At 48.4% G+C, this 17,388-nt stretch overlaps 1 protein-coding gene and 1 long non-coding RNA gene across 4 annotated transcripts in view; one reads left to right on the top strand and one right to left on the bottom strand.

Annotated features, from left to right (window-relative positions):
* Positions 1-5,252: 5,252 nt before the first annotated feature.
* WASF3 (WASP family member 3) overlaps positions 5,253-17,388 on the bottom strand; it is a 68,861-nt gene continuing 56,725 nt past the window's right edge. Inside the window, exons 6-9 of one of the 2 annotated variants that reach the window (XM_039255315.1) lie at positions 12,834-13,000; positions 11,500-11,766; positions 9,732-10,099; positions 5,253-7,461 (exon numbers count right to left, since the gene is read on the bottom strand). In XM_039255315.1, the coding sequence (XP_039111246.1) occupies positions 7,304-7,461; positions 9,732-10,099; positions 11,500-11,766; positions 12,834-13,000 (960 nt within the window). In that variant the 3' untranslated portion in view covers positions 5,253-7,303. Of the gene's footprint in view, positions 7,462-9,731; positions 10,100-11,499; positions 11,767-12,833; positions 13,001-16,051; positions 16,228-17,388 lie in introns of both variants that reach the window. The other variant, XM_039255303.1, reaches the window with a different exon arrangement.
* Positions 11,583-14,837, top strand: LOC120247432. Of its 2 annotated transcripts, none has more exons than XR_005532305.1 (3): positions 11,583-11,597; positions 13,840-13,951; positions 14,585-14,837. It is a non-coding gene; the product is annotated as an uncharacterized LOC120247432 (long non-coding RNA). The 2 variants fall into 2 exon arrangements; XR_005532304.1 differs by lacking the exon at positions 11,583-11,597 and adding an exon at positions 13,551-13,615.

A 17,388-nucleotide genomic window follows, 5' to 3' on the forward strand; every position in this document is an offset into this window, starting at 1 on the left:
CAGAGGGTGACAAGGCCAAGTAGCGGTTTTCAGACTTTTAAGTAGTGGCACCCGTTGTTCAAATGAACCAGCAGTAAGCTATAACCATTATTTTGTCTGCATAGATTTATTCCTACATTAAAAATTTTCACACTCCGTGGAAACATCAAGGCTCTTGTGGGGAACGTAAAACTTTGAGACTGGGGTTAAGGCCAGCGATTTATTAAAGTCCTCTCAGTCTCCACGTTATTCAGGTACCGTGTGCTGCTTGTGCCGTTTAGAGCAAGGGGAGGAAGATGGCTAATGTTTGGAGCACACCATGCAATCTGTAGACACCATCTAGTTACATACAGATGTCACAAGTTTTAATGCAGGGCCCCGGCAAAACCAAGTTCACCTGGCAGAAAAACGGAAGTGAGCATTCAACAAGTCTGCATTTTTTTTTTTTTTTGAGAGAGAGAGCACAAGTAAGCAAGGGGCAGAGAGAGAGAGAGAGAGAGAATCCCATGAGAGGCAGAGAGAGAAAGAGAGAGAGGGAGAGAAATAGAGAGAGAGAGTGAAAGAGGGAGAGAGAGAAAGCAGGTCTCACCCAAAGTGGGGCATGGATCACAAACTGTGAGACCATGACCTGAGCCACTCAGGCACCCCAGTCTACATTTTTAAATTACATTTTAAGAGGCGCCTGGGTGGCTCAGTCAGTTAACATCCGACTTTGGCTCAGGTCATGATCTCACAGTTAGTGAGTTCAAGCCCTGTATCAGGCTCTGTGCTGACAGCTCAGCTCCTGGAGCCTGCCTGGGATTCTCTGTCTCCTCCTCTCTCTCTGCCCCTCTCCTCTCTCATAATAAACTTTAAAAAAAGACTATGAAATTCTACATGGATAAAAAGGTTAGAATAAAAGAGTCACTAGATGGGTTTTAGAATAAAACTTTAAGTGACAGAATAAAGAGTCAATGAATTTGAAGACAGATAAATAAAAATTATCCAATAGGCAGAACAGAGAGAAAAAGAATTTTTAAATCAAGAGTCCTCAAGGAATTGGGGGCCAGCCTCAAAATGTCAATGTATGTGTAACAGGAATGTTGAATAGAAAGGGACAGAAAATAGATTTGAAAAGTAATGTCCAGATATTTCCCAAATTTCATTTAAGACATAAATGCACAGATTCAAGCTCAGTGAATCCTGAGCAAGATAAATAGAAGGAAAATCATACTTAAGCATGTGGAGCAGCATTGCTGGTGAGTTTAAAATAGTACAGCTGCTTTGCAAAAAGTCTGGCAATTTCTTATAAAACTAAGCATACACCTACCTACCTGTGACTCAGCAATTTCATTCCTGGGTATTTACCCAAGATAGATGAACAGATACACCCAGAAAGGACTTGTATTAAGTCTTACCGAGAGAATGGATAAACCCACTATGGTATCTGCATACAGGGAATGCAACTCAGTGACAAGAAGGAATAAAATATGGATTTATGTCATGACATAAATGGATTTCACAAACATTTATGTGTAAAGAAGCCAGATGTAAAGGGGTACGATTTTACTCCACATATGTGACATTCTCAAACAGGCCAAATGAATCCATACTTTAAAAACAAAACAGGGGTGCCTGGGTGGCTCAGTTTGTTAAGTGGCCAACTTTGGCTCAGGTCATGATCTTGTGGTTCGTGGGTACGAGCCCCGTGTCGGGTTCTGTGCTGACAGCTCAGAGCCTGGAGCCTGCTTCAGTTTCTGTGTCTACCTCTCTCTGCCCCTCCTCCACTCATGCCCAGTTTCTGTCTCAATAATAAACATAAAAAAAAAAAAAATGAAACCACAATGGTGGTCATTCCAGGGACTAGGAGAGGAGACCCCGGGGTCTGAAGAGTATGAGGCAACATGCTGAGGTCACGGCAGTGCCGGCCACCTTGACAGGATGTGCATTACAATAGCGTACATACTGTTAAAACTCATCGAATGGTATACTTCGGATGTTGCCTTTCACTCTTTTACCTCAAAAATATTAAATATTAGTTAGAAATATTAAACTCTAATTTATGACATGTCTACTGAAATGTTTAGGGGTGAAAATACTGCAACCTACTTTGAAATATATGAAATAAGGTGGATTGATGGACAGACAGATGGATAGATATGGCTCTATGGGTGTTAATTAAACACTTTCCTTGTAGGTTTCCGTGGTTAAAGGATAAACTGTTGAGGGGAAGGATATTTACGTAACTCTTGAGGTCTGCTGTGGAACAGAAGGACCATAGTTTGAAACTCAAGAGTTCAGAGACCAAGCTTTGAGCCCCAAGCAATGCAAGTGATGGCCTGTTTCCCCATTTCTAACACTAGGGTGCTAGACTAGCTGGGTACTGGATGCCTTCTAAGTACATCATTGGTCTAAGGCCTGAGACTGTCAAGATCAATGAATAACCAACAGGCGGCAAATATGAAGAAATCTGTGCATTTGTAGGTACAGCTGTGCTGGTGTTCGTTGGCTCAGAAAGGTCCCCTCAATCCTGAGTGCTGGGCATGGGAAGATGTCTACCATTTTGTAAACCATCTCGTGATGTTCCTCTACCCCCCGCGTCTTCCATTTCACTAATACTTTGTCCCGGGTTATTACTCCATACTATCCTTCCCACCTTAGAGGATGCAAATGCTGCTCTCACTATTGAGAAACTCCTTTCCCTTCCCTCAACCCCTACTTCCTGGTCATTCTTAGACCTCGGCTTCCCTTGGCCGAGGGACCACAGACTAGACTGGGCGCTCCTCACCCCACTTCCACAAAGCACATGTAAAATGACCGAAAGTCGGTTATTTGACGATATTTACTGTCCATCCTTCTCTTTAGACTTGAAGCTCCTTGAAGGCAGAAACTGGCCTGTTCCCACCTCTCCCCTGAGTGACCTGCAGACAGTAGCAATGCCAACATTCACTGAGCGTTTGCTAAGTGTCAGGCACTGTTCTAGGTGCTTCACACCTATGACTGCATTTAAGCTCTTTTTAGGTCTTCATGTCCTTGGTGAAGAGCCTCCCCTGGGCTTTACATACCACCACTGCTCAATAAATATTTACCAACGCCCAGAAGCGCCAGGCACTGCGCTTGATCGACAGGATATAGGAGTAAGTAAGAGGCCCCGGTGCCTAACTCACTAAGCGCAGCCTGGTAGGAAATACACCCAAATAAAGTGGGGGCTAGTCATCAAATGACAAGTAATAAGAAGGAAGAAATACAGGTTATGTGGTAAAACACTTTTTTTTAAGTTGCACCCGATTCACTTTTTTGGTAAAAAACATAACTCGGAAATCCATCCATTCACCTGGTCAGTCAGCAAGGGGCTACTCACCGCCTCGCAGACTGGGCAGGCGCTCTCGGGCTACGAGGAGGCAGCCGGTACACACAGAACGCTCAGTCTCGCGGGGAGGCTGCGGGGAGACCTGGCTACGTACCGGGACACACACGCCGTGGGACATGCACACAGCGGGCGTGGGCCACTCAGACGCGGCTGTCGCGGAAGCTCGCTCCCATCTGCTTTTCCAAATGGGGCCACGCTCGCCTTGCACTGTCCCCCACAGGCACTGCTGCCCCGGGTGTGAGTTCGACGTCAGCAGAGGCCCCTGGCCAGCAACTTAGCTTCATGCTAGGTTGCTGGTATGTGAAACAGAGAGGATGTCCATTTTAGACTTCGAGGTCATGACCCGAGCCCGAGTTTGAGGCTTAACCAACTGAGCCACCCAGGTGCCCCAAGAGAATGCCCATTTTATAGGGTTATTGCAAGGACTGAATGAAAGCATCCCGTGAACAATAAATGCTAGCATTCATCACTATTGGTATCAAGACTAGACATGGCTAAGACGCTTCATCTGAGCACGTGGCTTCCTGCTCCCAGAATGGCTCTTTCTTTCTCACTATGCCCAGTCCCTCCCACAAGCCAACCAGAACTCTCAGTTATGCAAAACTTATGTAGAAATTTAAATGGAAATCAGAGTGGGATCTTTTGCTATCTCCTAATGAAAATGCTCATTAAAAACTCTGCCCTTGGGGCGCCTGGGTGCTTCAGTGGGTTGAGTGTCCAACAATGGGTTGAGTATCTGTCTCCAGCCCAGGTCATGATCTCGAGGTTCACGAGTTCGAACCCTGCATTAAGCCTGGAGCCTGCTCCGGACTGTGTCCCCCTCTCTCCCTGCCTCTCCCCAGCTCATGCTCTTTCTCTCTCTCAGAAATAAATAAAAACATGAGAAAAAAATTTTAAAACTCTGCCAAACCCCCAACTTCGCCCCTCCCCAAAAGGTTAAACATACAACACTATTATCAATGAGTAAAACCTTTTAGGGTTAAAAGTGTAATTTTATTTAGATGTTACTTGTACATAATCTATAGTAAGATATACAAACAGATAAAAATTGTTTAACAGGAGGTTTTTTTTCTTTTTAATACCACTTTCAATTCGATTTACAACAGCATTGGTAATACTGCAAGGTGTGACAGATACTTTGATTTATAAAACAAAACTTACTTGCTACTCTGGTTGATACATTCCCACTAGTCTTTAATGGATTAAAATGTATCATGTATTTCAGGTGCAAATTATTACAAAACTCACAACCTAGCCACTTGGTGCTCAGAAAAGATTTTGATATTCTAAAAATTTACTGAAATGAAAATGTTAATTTTCGAACAGTATACGTTCACTCAAGGAAAACAGAAGAGTGCCAAATCCTACAGTTTGGGGCTCCCCATGGAAAACCAATCACATTATGTTTGTGTAGCTAATGTGTGTGGTTCGAGTTATCTTCTCGTCCCCTCTGCCTAATCTATGATAGGAGAAAAAAGCTGATCAGAAATTAACCTAAAATACACGTGGAGGGGGGGGGGGACCGGAGGACGGTTTAAAATAACCTTACGATATACAACTACTACTTTAAAATGTAAAATTCATAGATAGGAAATACCCTTTTAAATGTTTTTCTCCATTTGTTTTGGTAACTGTTTTTTGAAAATGAAAACTGAAAATTCAATATACTCACTTTTTCCTTTTCATGTACTAGCACGTTAGAAAAAAGTCTGGATTTCCATGTTAGAATATATCCGATTTGCTGAGAAAAATACTGCAAAAATAATCTAAATGGAAATTTAGTCCTTTTCCATTCTTTTAACGGCTACGCGAACACCCTAGGGCAGAAGGTTTTTCACAAGTCGGAAAATCAAGTTGAAGACGACTTGTTGATTAAACTACAGGAAGACAACTAATAATGAATAGGCTTATGAATATTTATGAATAAAGTGCCAGTAATTTTATTGTAATAAGATATAAATAGAAGAAATCCTGACATGGATAGTAGCTTCCTGTGTTCTCTTCGTCCTGAGAACCAAAGGGACATTAAAAGAAAACAAAGAAGCATTACCAAATTAGAAGTTCTAAAACTGTACAGGTAATTCCTAATCCAAAAGTAACAATAAGAACAAAATACTGAAATAGAGACGAAACAGGACCACAGATGGTAAAAGTCTTGGGAATAATGCCAACACCATAGGCCTTTACGCTGACATAAAGGGAGAGAAATCAAAGAGAGAACTTTAAAAGTTCATTACTAACTACAGCTTATACTCAATAAAATTATGATGTCTAGCTCCAGGAAACAGAAACTTCGCGAAGCATGGGTCAAAACAGCTAGTCCAGCTGAACTATCAGGGAATCTGATAGAGGAAGCACGGTTTTGGGAAGGGGGTGCAGATGTTAGGCTTTTCAGAGTCGCCAAATCGATGTGATTGAAACCCAAGGTAGAGGCTCTGTAGGGTGACCACCCTCAAGCCAAGTCCATGTCCGCTCGGGGACACAGAGACCTGGTGCGAGGGCGCAGCCAAAGTCCTCCTTGGTACCAGAAATCCCTCAGCCATAGTCCCGCAAAGACGAGTACCTTGAACCAGACATCTCTCCCTTGAGCTAAAAAAGACCCCTTCGTCATGACCGAGAGTCACGAACAACCGCAGTCCATTTGCAATGCTGTATTCGGGTCGGAATCCCTAGTTAAGTAAAGCGTCTCGGTGTATCTGTGCAGTGGGACCTAGAATCAAAGCCTGGAGGCATGTGTTTATTCGGAACACGCGGTGATCCTTCATCCTAAGTCCTAAGACACAAGCGGCCACCGGGAAGTTTTCTGGCGGTCTTCCTTCCTTGGCAAGCTGCACCCCAGGGCTCTCCTGTATTGTCGCGTGGGAAGCAGAGTGGGAAGGGCTAAGGCGAGGAGGGGGCCAGGGACCCGGTACGGCCGCGGGCCTGATCTATGAGGTACTTCTGAGAATTCACTGTGCCAACGACAACGTGAGAAAAGAGAACCGTGTGCTTTGAGGAGCAGGGCCACGGCCCCGCCCGGGGATGGATCCCTGATCTGGCCACGGCACCAGGAAATGCGAGCATGGGAAGCGCCCTCCCTGAGGCCCGGGGGTCCCGGACCACCGCGTCTGTGCTGGCTGGCTGGCGCCCAGGCCATAAGGGCTGTCACACGTTTCCAGCGCCACGCCCCACGGCCCCTGACCGAGGAAGAACCCCGATGCCCATGTTCCCCACTGCGTAGCTGCCCAAACCTCCGCTGGCAGCTGTCGCAAGCGGGGACCAAGGGCACGCCCACAGGGAACCCTGACTGCAAAGGGCCCTTCCAATCGCACGTTTCATGAGAGCATGCAAAGGAAATGAAATGACCTAACAGAACACTCGCTCCGATTCACATGGGGCTGGGGGGGGAGGGGGGGACTTCCAAGCCCAGACACCGAAAGCAGAAAACACTGGATTCTCCTTCCTTGTTACATCTTTCTCACTAGAACCAACTTCTTCTGAAACACATTTTAAAAAAAAAAAGAAACAAAACCAAGAAAAGGTGAAACAAGATCACGGACTGATTGGAAGACATCAGTCTGACACACGGTCATTAACCTTGCAACGACCTAACACCAGGCAGCTTCACAAACACACGGCAAGTCTGCAGGATTATAGTGACCAAGGAGAGGAAACCCAGACTGCACTAAGTACTTTCATGGCCAAGAAAATAGGAAGCAAAATGCTGTTTTCGGGATAATGCAATAGTTACGGCATATTTCCTCATGGGCAGCACGGTCCGCTATGTTCGGTGGTACTTAAGTATTACACAGTAAATACTGAAAAAACCCAGAAGTTTCGGATGTGCAAAAGCGATCTCACGTTATTAATACAAAAGTTGCTAAGCTACGGGGTTATAATACCACTATGTGGGGGTGGAGGGCACTGAAAATCTGCGACACGCCTTCCGACGCCCGGTCTCCCGCCGGCAACCGGCCGCTGCGCGTGCGCCCCGCCTCAGTCGGACCAGTCGTTCTCGTCGAACTCGGAGTCGTCATCAGAGTCGCTGTACTCCACAGCGATGCGTCGCGACAGGATGGTGGCCACGTCGTTCCCAACGGGCTCGCGCTTGGCCTCTTGTTCCCGCTGTTCTTGCACCTTCTTCAACTGGATCCCTGCAGGCGCGACACGAGGCGAGCACTTAATCCCTCCGCCGGCCCCAAATTAAGGAAAACAAAGAAGTCTGTAGCTTTCTTCCCCCGCCCGCTGACACCGAGGATATGGAAACCCGAGGAGAAAAACGCGTGGGGAACAGTTTTGTGACCTCCCCCCCCAAAAAAAAGAGGCACTCGAAGTGGAAACGTTTTTTATGGCAAAGTGTTTTATAGCAACGTGTTCAAATATAAAAAACTTAGAATTCCGGTGCATATGAACATCATGAAAGTTCTAGAGCTGGACCGTCCAATAGTGTAGCCACTAGCCACACGTGGCTAATTAAGGGTACACTTATTGGCCTCGGGCCACCATACTGGACACTATCTTGAACATTTCCTGGATGCTGCTGTAACTCTAAGGCCTGGAAAGCAGTCTTTTACCCCAACAGCCCGTGGCCAGTGCGGGGAGGTAACAGGTCTTTGGCTCACTGGTTACTGCTAAAAATGAATACAAAATACAATTGTCCAGGGGCACCTGGGGGCTCAGTAGGTTAAGTGTCCAACTTCGGCTCACGTCATGATCTCACGGTTGGTGGGTTCGAGCCCCTTGTCGGGCTCTGTGCTGACAGCTCAGAGCCTGGAGCCTGCTTCAGATTCTGTCTCCCTCTCTCTCTGATCCTCCCCTGCTCACGCTGTCTCTCTCTCTCTCAGAAATAAATAAAACATTGGGGCGCCTGGGTGGCTTAGTCGGTTAAGCATCTGACTTTCGCTTAGGTCATGATCTCACGGTTCGTGGGTTCGAGCCCCGCGTCGGGCTCTGTGCTGACTGCCAGCTCAGAGCCTGGAGCCTGTTTCAGTCTGTGACTCCCTCTCTCTCTGACCCTCCCCTGCTTACGCTGTCTCTCTCTCTCCTAGAAATAAATAAAAAACATTAAAAAAAAAAGAAAACATTAAAAAATTATAAAAAAATACAATCATCCACTTTCTTAGTAAGTAACAAAGAGGAACACAAAGATGAGTTAATGCATTAATTCTTTAACTTTTTCTTTGGAACAATTTCGGATTTATAGAGTGGCTATAAGACTAGCAGAAAAACGTCCCCATATAAATTCCACCTGACCATCTCGTCTTTAGCAACCCTTTTCTGGCGTCTCTTGCTCAGACTCACATACTTTTTTTCTGGATCACTTGGGAATAAGGAGCATATAGGGTCCCTTTGCCCCTAAAATACTTCATGTGTAATTCCTAAGAAGCAAGGATCAAAATCGGGCTGCTAGCCCAGATACAAATACTACCATCTAGTCCACAAATTTTATTTCAGTTCTGCCAGAAGACGTAACAATAGCAATGGCATCCTGGACCTATGAGGACCCTGAGCTTCGTGTGACACTCAGGTCTGACTGGTGGGGAATGTCCCAGGCGTCCTGTGAAGGACCAGGCTCCCTTCTCAGTCCCTTCTAAATGGAAACGAGACTGTGACCAAGAAATGGTGCCCCCCGGGGCTGAGAAGAAATGGTGTGGAACAGACTGTTAGTGTGGGGCTCTAGGGGGTTGCCGAAATGGCAAGCATCTGGACCACCCCGTCCTGAGGTGACCAGAGAGGCTCTATTTCTGTGCATCTCCTGTTCTGGGGTTCAGTGGAGGGCTTTAGTCTGACAAAAGCATTTGGCGGCTAAATAAATGCTGAAAAGCTTATTGGCTTAGCACATGAAGCTAAAAATATGGGATGTCTAGGACATAGCTTACATTTTTAAAAATAACTAAATCACATATACAAGCTCACTTTCTTTCATGTACACATTTACCCTTCGAGTAGAATACAGAGAAAAGATCCAGTTAATTAGTGATCATTTTTATGAGCTATTTCCAGTCAAGTAAAGGTTTCCTGAATTCTCACTGCTTTATGGGTGTGTTGCACTGACAAAAAACATACCTACTGTTAAACAAACAAAAAACAAAATCAAGGGGTGCCTGGGTGGCTCAGTCAGTTGAGCATCGAACTTTTGGTCATGATCTTGTGTTTTGGGAGTTCGAGCCCCCCGTTGGGCTCCACAGTTTACAGCGCAGAGGATTCTCTCTCTCCCCTTCTCTCTGCCCCCTCGCCCACCTGCGCTGTCTCTGTCTCTCTCAAAATAAACTTAAAACTAAAAATCAAACAAGTGTCCTTTAACTCTATGCTAAAAAACCAGTTCAGTGGAGAGCAGTCACTTGAAGACGACTAGGCTGTAGCTGGTTAGAGCCACAGAGAGATCTTTCTAGAAGGAAGACTGTTGCTTGAGATGCGCACTTACCCATGCGAATGGCAGCAAGAAGATCACTTCGGGCATCGCTTATGGGTGGCTGTGCCGTCTCCTGGCGCTTGGCCTCACCTGCCGGGGGGCCGTGCATCGGGGAGGAAGAGCGAGACGAGCCTGCGCCAGGTGGGCCTGGCGGGGGCGGCGGGGGGCCCGGGGGCGGCGGGGCCGTGACCACCAGCCCGGCAGCGGGAGGGTGAGGAGGGGCTGCGTAGGAGGAGCCCGCGGAGGCGGGGAAGGGGGGCTGCATGGGGATCTGGAGAGGACTGACGAAAGCAGTTTGTGCTGAAGGAATCATGGGGGGCGGCGGAGGCGGCGGCGGTCCTGAGGGGTTGTAATATTCAATGATCTGTGCTGGGAGCATCCTGATAAAGAGGGGAAACACAGAGAGTCATTAAAGCAGCAGGAGCCACCTCCCCTGAGGGTCTAACCCGCCTCCCTCGAACAATACATATGGTCCTCTGAACTTGTAACCCCGCAGGACGCAAAGAGCCATGCTTTGCATCAGCCATTTTTCCACGGGACATTATTCACTATGATGCAATGCAAGGGCATCGACTCAAATGAACCAAAACGAAAATCGCTCCAGAAGCAACTCTCTGTGCAAGGCTAGAATAAAACGGGTGAGCGCAGAGGTTAAGAACACTAACTCCGATCTATCCTTTACACTGGGCGGCTCACGCAGCAAGCATTCTGTGGTCGGTCAGGTTTAGAAAAATCTGTATTTTATAGCCTATCCCACGGAAATTCCTCAAGCCAACAGCAGTGCCTATTAAAACGTCAAAATCTTTGAAAAGTCCTTCAGCTAAGAAATCCACTGAAATCTACGTGGCTAAGGGCTTTCCAAACCCGCTGGGCCACAGACCCTCTCTTTGCCTGACCCTTCGTTAGAGCCTCAGAACGCACTCCCGGGGCCCTAAAAAGAGACCTGAGAAATGGGACTATCCCAGACGGAGCGGTCACAGAGGGAACCTCAAAAAGCAGGGGGAGGGGGTTGTTCATTCAGGAGGTTATTCATGCTGCTCTGAAGCGCACGTGTTAACAGAAACTCACATTCAACCTTCCTGGACACTGTGTCTGAGGGGCTAACTCTTAAAAGATTGTGGTTAAGCCAAAAAAGACAGAGCAGGGGCGCCTGGGTGGCTCAGTCGGTTAAGCGTCCGACTTTCGCTCAGGTCATGATCTCGCGGTTCGTGGGTTCGAGCCCCGCGTCGGGCTCTGTGCCGACTGCCAGCTCAGAGCCTGGAGCCTGTTTCAGTCTGTGACTCCCTCTCTCTCTGACCCTCCCCTGCTCGCGCTGTCTCTCTCTCTCTCCTAGAAATAAAGAAAAATAAAAAAAAAAAAAAAAGAGCAAAGGACGGCCTACCAAAATATACAAACACCTGAACGCAAGGGTCTTTCTTCAGGAGGTGTGTGACTCTTACCCAAGTCACAGAAAACAAAGGGACCCGGTGGGGGGACGCTGTCCGGCCCCGCAAGGTCAGGAAAGGGACTACAGAGCCAAGTGCCCGCAGCGGCTGGTGTGGCGGGGGCTGCGCACGCGGCTCCTCGCTCGTGGGAGGGACTCTCTGCGGATCCCCCAGCACGCGGGACCCCTGGCACCGAGCCCGGGCTCAGCCCTCCGGTCCAACGCAGCGGAAAGGGGGTGTGCGCCGGGATGCGGTGTAGCCTGAGGTTCAGCGGCAACAGGCGGGGCCCGTGACACGGGACGTGTCTTAACCGGAAGGCTCTACACCCAGTCATCCCTGGTGGCTCCGCCCCTTACCCGTAGTCGGCTGGCGCCGAGGGGACGGCGGCCTGGGACGCCTCCGGGGCCTGCGGCGGGGGCGGCGGCGGCGGCTGCTGGGGTCTGTTCAGCGCCAGGTGCCGGGCCGAGGCGGACGGGGGGCGGTACTCATGCTCGGGGGCCGGGGCTGCTGGCCCGTGCGGGGGCGCGTCGCCGGCTGCGTACGAAGGGGTCACGGGCTGCGGGTGCAGAGAGTGGTTGGGGGTCGCCGGGTAGGAGTAATCGGTGACATCCGACGCGTGCGACCTGGCGTCCGGGAAAGAGGGGTGGGAGAAATTCGAATTAAATTCACAGGATTCCCCGCAACGGCCATTAACCCTGTATCTGAACGGCAACCTGACAGAGGCCACGTTTTATCCCGTTTCCCAGCGCCAGGCCCAGCCCCGCGAGCGCTTCCCAGGCCACCACGCCGTCTTGGGTGTTCGGACCGAGGCCCCGGAGTTAGACAGACCCGCAAGCAGGGAGCAGCAGAGCCCGTTTCCGCAGGGTCCCAGCGAGCGGCTTTTCTACGAGAGAAGGCTACGAGCAGGACCCCGGTTAGTCAGTCAGGACGCGGCTCCCGAGGCAGGACCCGGTCAGTCAGGACGCGGCTCCCGAGGCCGGACCCCGGTCAGTCAGTCAGGACGCGGCTCCCGAGGCAGGACCCCGGTCAGTCAGTCAGGACGCGGCTCCCGAGGCAGGACCCGGTCAGTCAGGACGCGGCTCCCGAGGCCGGACCCTGGTCAGTCAGTCAGGACGCGGCTCCCGAGGCAGGACCCCGGTCAGTCAGTCAGGACGCAGCTCCCGAGGCCGGACCCCGGTCAGTCAGGACGCGGCTCCCGAGGCAGGACCCCGGTTAGTCATCAGTCAGGACGCGGCTCCCGAGGCAGGGCATCGGCAACAGCGAGGCTGAGGGCGCAGAGCGGGAGACCGGGCGGCGGTGAGCTGGGTCCACGTGGACGGACAGAAAGGGACAAGGGGTCAAGAACGCGATACAGTGAATGGCAGTTTGAGGAGACGGAAGAAGTGTATTCAGCCGAAGAAGAAAGAAAGTGTGGGGTAATATGGAAAGGGCTTCTTTTCTCTGAACGCACGGCCGAGTGGGAAGCTCTGGAAGGAACGGAGACCTCGGATTAGGGGAGCAGAGCTCGGCAAGCTGCGGACAGAGCGGGGACCCGGGAGGCGTCATAACGGCAGCGGCGCCGCGTCCCCGCCCGGGTTAGCGGTCGGGGCCCAGGACGCGGGGTCGGGAAGGGGGCCGCGGGGCCCCTCAGGACAAGCCGAAGCGGGGCGGGCAAGCGGAGGCTGGGGTCTGAGGGCGCGAAGTGACGAACCCTCGGGGCGCTCTGTCCTCTGCCGGGCTCCCTGCCCGCGCCTGCTCCTTGGCGTCACTCATGAACTCAATGCCCATTTTCCTCCTCTCCCACTCTTCTCTTCTGGTTCTTACTTTTCTCACATTTATCTGCTGGTTTCTGTTAGGGTTCAGCTTGTGTTTCTCTCTCTGAAGGAAAGAGGCAAACACACATTGGGGATGTGGGGGGCGGGGTAGCAGGGAAGGCACCACCTGAATTTCCATCTTTGAAATTCCGACGGCAGCTTCCCTGACCAGAGCGTCGCTCGGCACAGAAAAGCATCCTAAATGCAAGAGGCTGCTTTTTTGCTCTTTTTCTTCCCTGACTGCAGTATAATGATAACGAGTAACTCACTTTTTGCTTCTGAGTTGCAGTAGAAATTCTAGATTATGGTGTGCAGAGGAGTATGTCTGGTGGACTATGCAAACTGCTGGCGAGTGAGTTGAAAATATTTTTAATGCGGGAAGGACCCAGCCTCACTGCACTAAGCCTCTGGAGTCACGGGTGATGAGTGACTGCCTGTGTGCGTGTGGCTGTGTCACAGGCTGTGAGCACCACTTTCTCCAGGAAATGAAATTATCTCTCAAAGTATGCAGCACTACGGATGAGAGGCGGCCAGAAACTGTAAACATCCGGGCTCTGCTCTAGCAGAGGAGCCTTGTGACAGGGCCGGAGGAGCCGGTGAATGGGGAAGGAAGACTAGACGGAGGAGAGAGTAAAGGAGGAGGCGATGGGTGTCTGAGGAGAGAACAGCAACAGGAGAGGTCTGGAGGGCAGGCTCTGGTGAAGCGTGGGCTGGAGAGGGGCTGCTCTGTTGGGGGGTCCCAATGGGCTGGAGGAAAGGTGGGGCTTCGAGGGTCTGCTGGCGGACAGGCGTTCGGACACCCCTGCGGGAAGGAAGCAGTCAGCCCCAGAAAATGCTGTACCAAGGTGGAGAGGAGTGGGGTGGTCCTGGAGCGTCAAGATCATCACTGATTATCTGTTACAGGAAAGAAGATGGTAGGAGTGAAGACCACATGGAAAAAGGAAGAAGAAAGTGTGGGCAGTGGAGACTCAGACGGGGAATCAACAGACTTCCCCAGGGTCTGGTGGGAAGAAAGGTGAGCGGTGGGACAGCTGTCACACAGGGCACAGGATAGGAAGAGACAAGTACCAGGACACCTGGGCTGGAGGTATCCACTCCGGGTAAGGGCGAGAGAGGGCGGTAGGCAAGTATGTCCATTCTCATCCTGAATTTACACTTATAATCAAACCACTCCTGATCAACAGAGCAAAATTTCATGGTTAGCTTATGTGGGCTGGATTAAAATATATTACTTATAATACGAACAGGTTATACACATGCCATGAAAACTGATATTGCAGTTCAACTCAGTTGTCCCCAATACATCCATTAAAAACCTTGTTTCTAAATAATCCTTAAAACATAAATCTGAAATAATAAAAGTCAGAAGACAGAAAACAGCCAGATTTCAGTTTCGTAGAAGAAAAACATACGTGTACAGAAAAAAGACCAAAGGGGGAAATACACTAAAAAGCAAACAGGGGTTTCTCTGGATGACAGGATTATGGATAATATTTTACTTTTCTTCGGTACTTTCCAAATATAAAAAGGTTATTTTACAATAAGAAAAAGCGATACGCTTTAGCAAAATGAAAAATAAAAGTTTCTAAGTTAAGGGAGGGAATCCAAGTGTACTGATGAATCTTAATCTATTATCTGGTTCATGCAGATAGTAAGAAGCTACGGGAAATAGGACTGACATTCTGCAAAATAAGAAAATGAAGAGGTACCGAAACAACATAAATACAAAGGCAGAATACTAAATAATCTCAATAACCATCAGTTTTATACCCAACATGAAACAACTGAATCTCAGATGCTGGAATGAATAACAATCCTTTGACTGAGGGGTTAAAAAAAATCATTTTTTCATCTGCATCCGTTGAAACAGACGAGTAAATAAATGGAATATTTTAAAATAAGGTATATGTTTTCTGTGAGGAAATAAGCACAACCAAATTAGCTGGGGGAAAAATGCCAAAAAAGCAAATTGACACTCTCAAGGCTATCACACTCAAGTGCCCCTCCTCACCCCAAGAGCCATGAGCAAACCCAAATCACCATTATTATTTTCTATGGAAATAAGGGAACACAGAGATTCAAACTTGAGGCAAGCGCTCAGTCAAAGCTCCAATAATTTTCTACTACCGAATAGTACCAGCTTGAACAGAAGAACTGCCTAGAACTTGCCCCCTAACACAGCCAATCAATGACTTACAGCCCTTCTGGGGTAGGGATATTTCTGGGCGTGGGTACTACCAAATTCAAAAAACATCTTGTGCAGAGGGGTTTTTGGGTAAAAAGGGACACAGAGGGTAAAAGGGACACAGATGCCATGCCATGTCCAGGTTGTTGCCGTTTCTAGAACATTCTCGGGTCCCTTAGGAATTCTCGATTCAAATCTAGAAATGTTGACAGAAGACCCTGAGGCTGTAGGCAAGTGGAAGACCATGGCCTTCCAAAAGCAGAGACGGGAAATTAAACAGAAGTAAAAATGGACCAGTCGGCTTCTGTGGTTCCGTGAATCCCTTTTGCAACAAATGTTGACTTAGCCACCACATCATTCACACCTGCAAGGAATTTTTTTTTTTTTTTTTTTTTTACTTAAATGCTTACAGTCACTCCAACAGAATTCTTCTCCTGAAATTAGAATACATAAGATTAGTACACTGCAGAAATAACTACTGCTTTGGCTCACGCTCTTAGAAAAATGTTATTAAAAAGAGTAACAAAGTTGCATCTTAGGCATGTCAATTGCTACCTGCTGATTATTTTTAGATCCCAAGTGGCAAAGGAAACTCAAGAGTCAAAGCTAAAAAGGAAGAATGAACTATGGTTAAAATAAAAATGTTAAGTCACTGACAGTCATTAAGCCCAAATTCAGCGTCGGCGTTAAAACACGACATCTAGGTTAACGGGACAACAAACTGAGGGCAGAGGGATGGAGAGCCATACAAAGTAACCCACCGTAAGATGGAAACTGCTGCAGAGTATTATTTCACAATCAAAATCATTTTTAAGGAAAGCTTTGGAACATACTGTGGGCTACACGAGCACCAAAGCCCCCGGTACGTTTCCAACATGTCATCAAAGCATGGACCACCCCGAGGCTGTGCTAAAACACAGGCGCACACACCTAGTGCCTGGGGACAGGGACCCCTCCGAAGATGCTCCGTGGTACACACTCTGAGACAGCCTGTTGTCAGGTCTCAGCTCCTTGTCATAAGCCATCATACTCCACTCCTGGCGCCTGTTTCTGGCTTTCCTAACCTTTTTCACCTCGCGCGCTGTGCCATCTATACGCTTTTGCTCCTGACGTCCAAGAAGAGAAGGCAAGCAGGCCGAGACAGAAGGGAAAGGAAAACAGAAGTTAAACGCAGTCGTAATGCACAGGACACAAGCGTGGCGTGCAGACAAGAGACATTCCCATTTCCGGTCGTTTTAATGTTAAGAAAATTCTAACACCTCATATACCCTCTTACCTAACACAGGCCCAGCAGAGGGAGCGGATACTTAACTATGGAAGCTAAAGAAATAAAAGCTCCAGGCCGGGCTGTAGTTAACTACAGGAACTGCTGACCATCATTTGTGGTAAAGAATTCACACCTTAAGGGGCGCCTGGGTGGCTCAGCCGGCTAGGTGTCCGACTCTTGGTTTCAGCTCAGGGCTCACACGATCTCATGGTTCAGGAGTTCGAGCCCTGCATCGGATGCTCTGCGGTCTCTACAGAGCCCATTTTGGCGCCTTTGTCCCCCACTCTCTCTGGCCCTCCCCTGCTCGCACTCTCCCTCCGTCTCTCTCAAAATAATAAACTTAAAGAAAAGGATTCACACCTTACTAGGCTTTTAGCTTGTTTTAAATGTGCTGTATCTTTTAGATTTTTATTATACAGATGAAATACCCAACATGCACTGAAATCATTTCCTACGACTACACAATTTTAACTGAATTGTTAACAGGCGATCATGTTTCACAAAGTAACTCAAAACACTCTACTTCCGGGCTCTAGTAGACCATTACAGAACATTTAAGCTAATCCTGCAACTAGATGAACACAAAACACGGTAAGGACTTACCTTCACATACACAGAATCATTCTTGCACCAGTCCTACTTTGCCAGCAAAAATGTCTCCAGAAAATATACGAGTCCCCCATAATGTTTCTTTAAAGGTGAGAACGGTTATTTTGACGTGTGTTTCCATGTTTTTCCTGCTTCCCAAGTAAGATGTCCTGGTCTTTAAGGATGAAAACTATGTGCCTTTAACTCCTACACTCCTCTTAAAGTACCTCCACACATGGCTTTACGGAGTACACATTCAGCACCCGCTGACTGTACGATCCAGTCTAGGTGGGCTCAGGGTGCTTACTACGTCCCAGACACCATGTCAGGTGCTGGTGACACAAACAGCAAACAAACAAACAAGGAATCTGCCCTCAGAGCCTGCAATCCAGTGGGCAAAGCCCACAAAATC

Source organism: Hyaena hyaena, unplaced genomic scaffold, assembly GCF_003009895.1.
Source record: "Hyaena hyaena isolate Hyena2069 unplaced genomic scaffold, ASM300989v1 scaffold_11, whole genome shotgun sequence".
NCBI classification, from domain to species: Eukaryota; Metazoa; Chordata; class Mammalia; order Carnivora; family Hyaenidae; genus Hyaena; species Hyaena hyaena.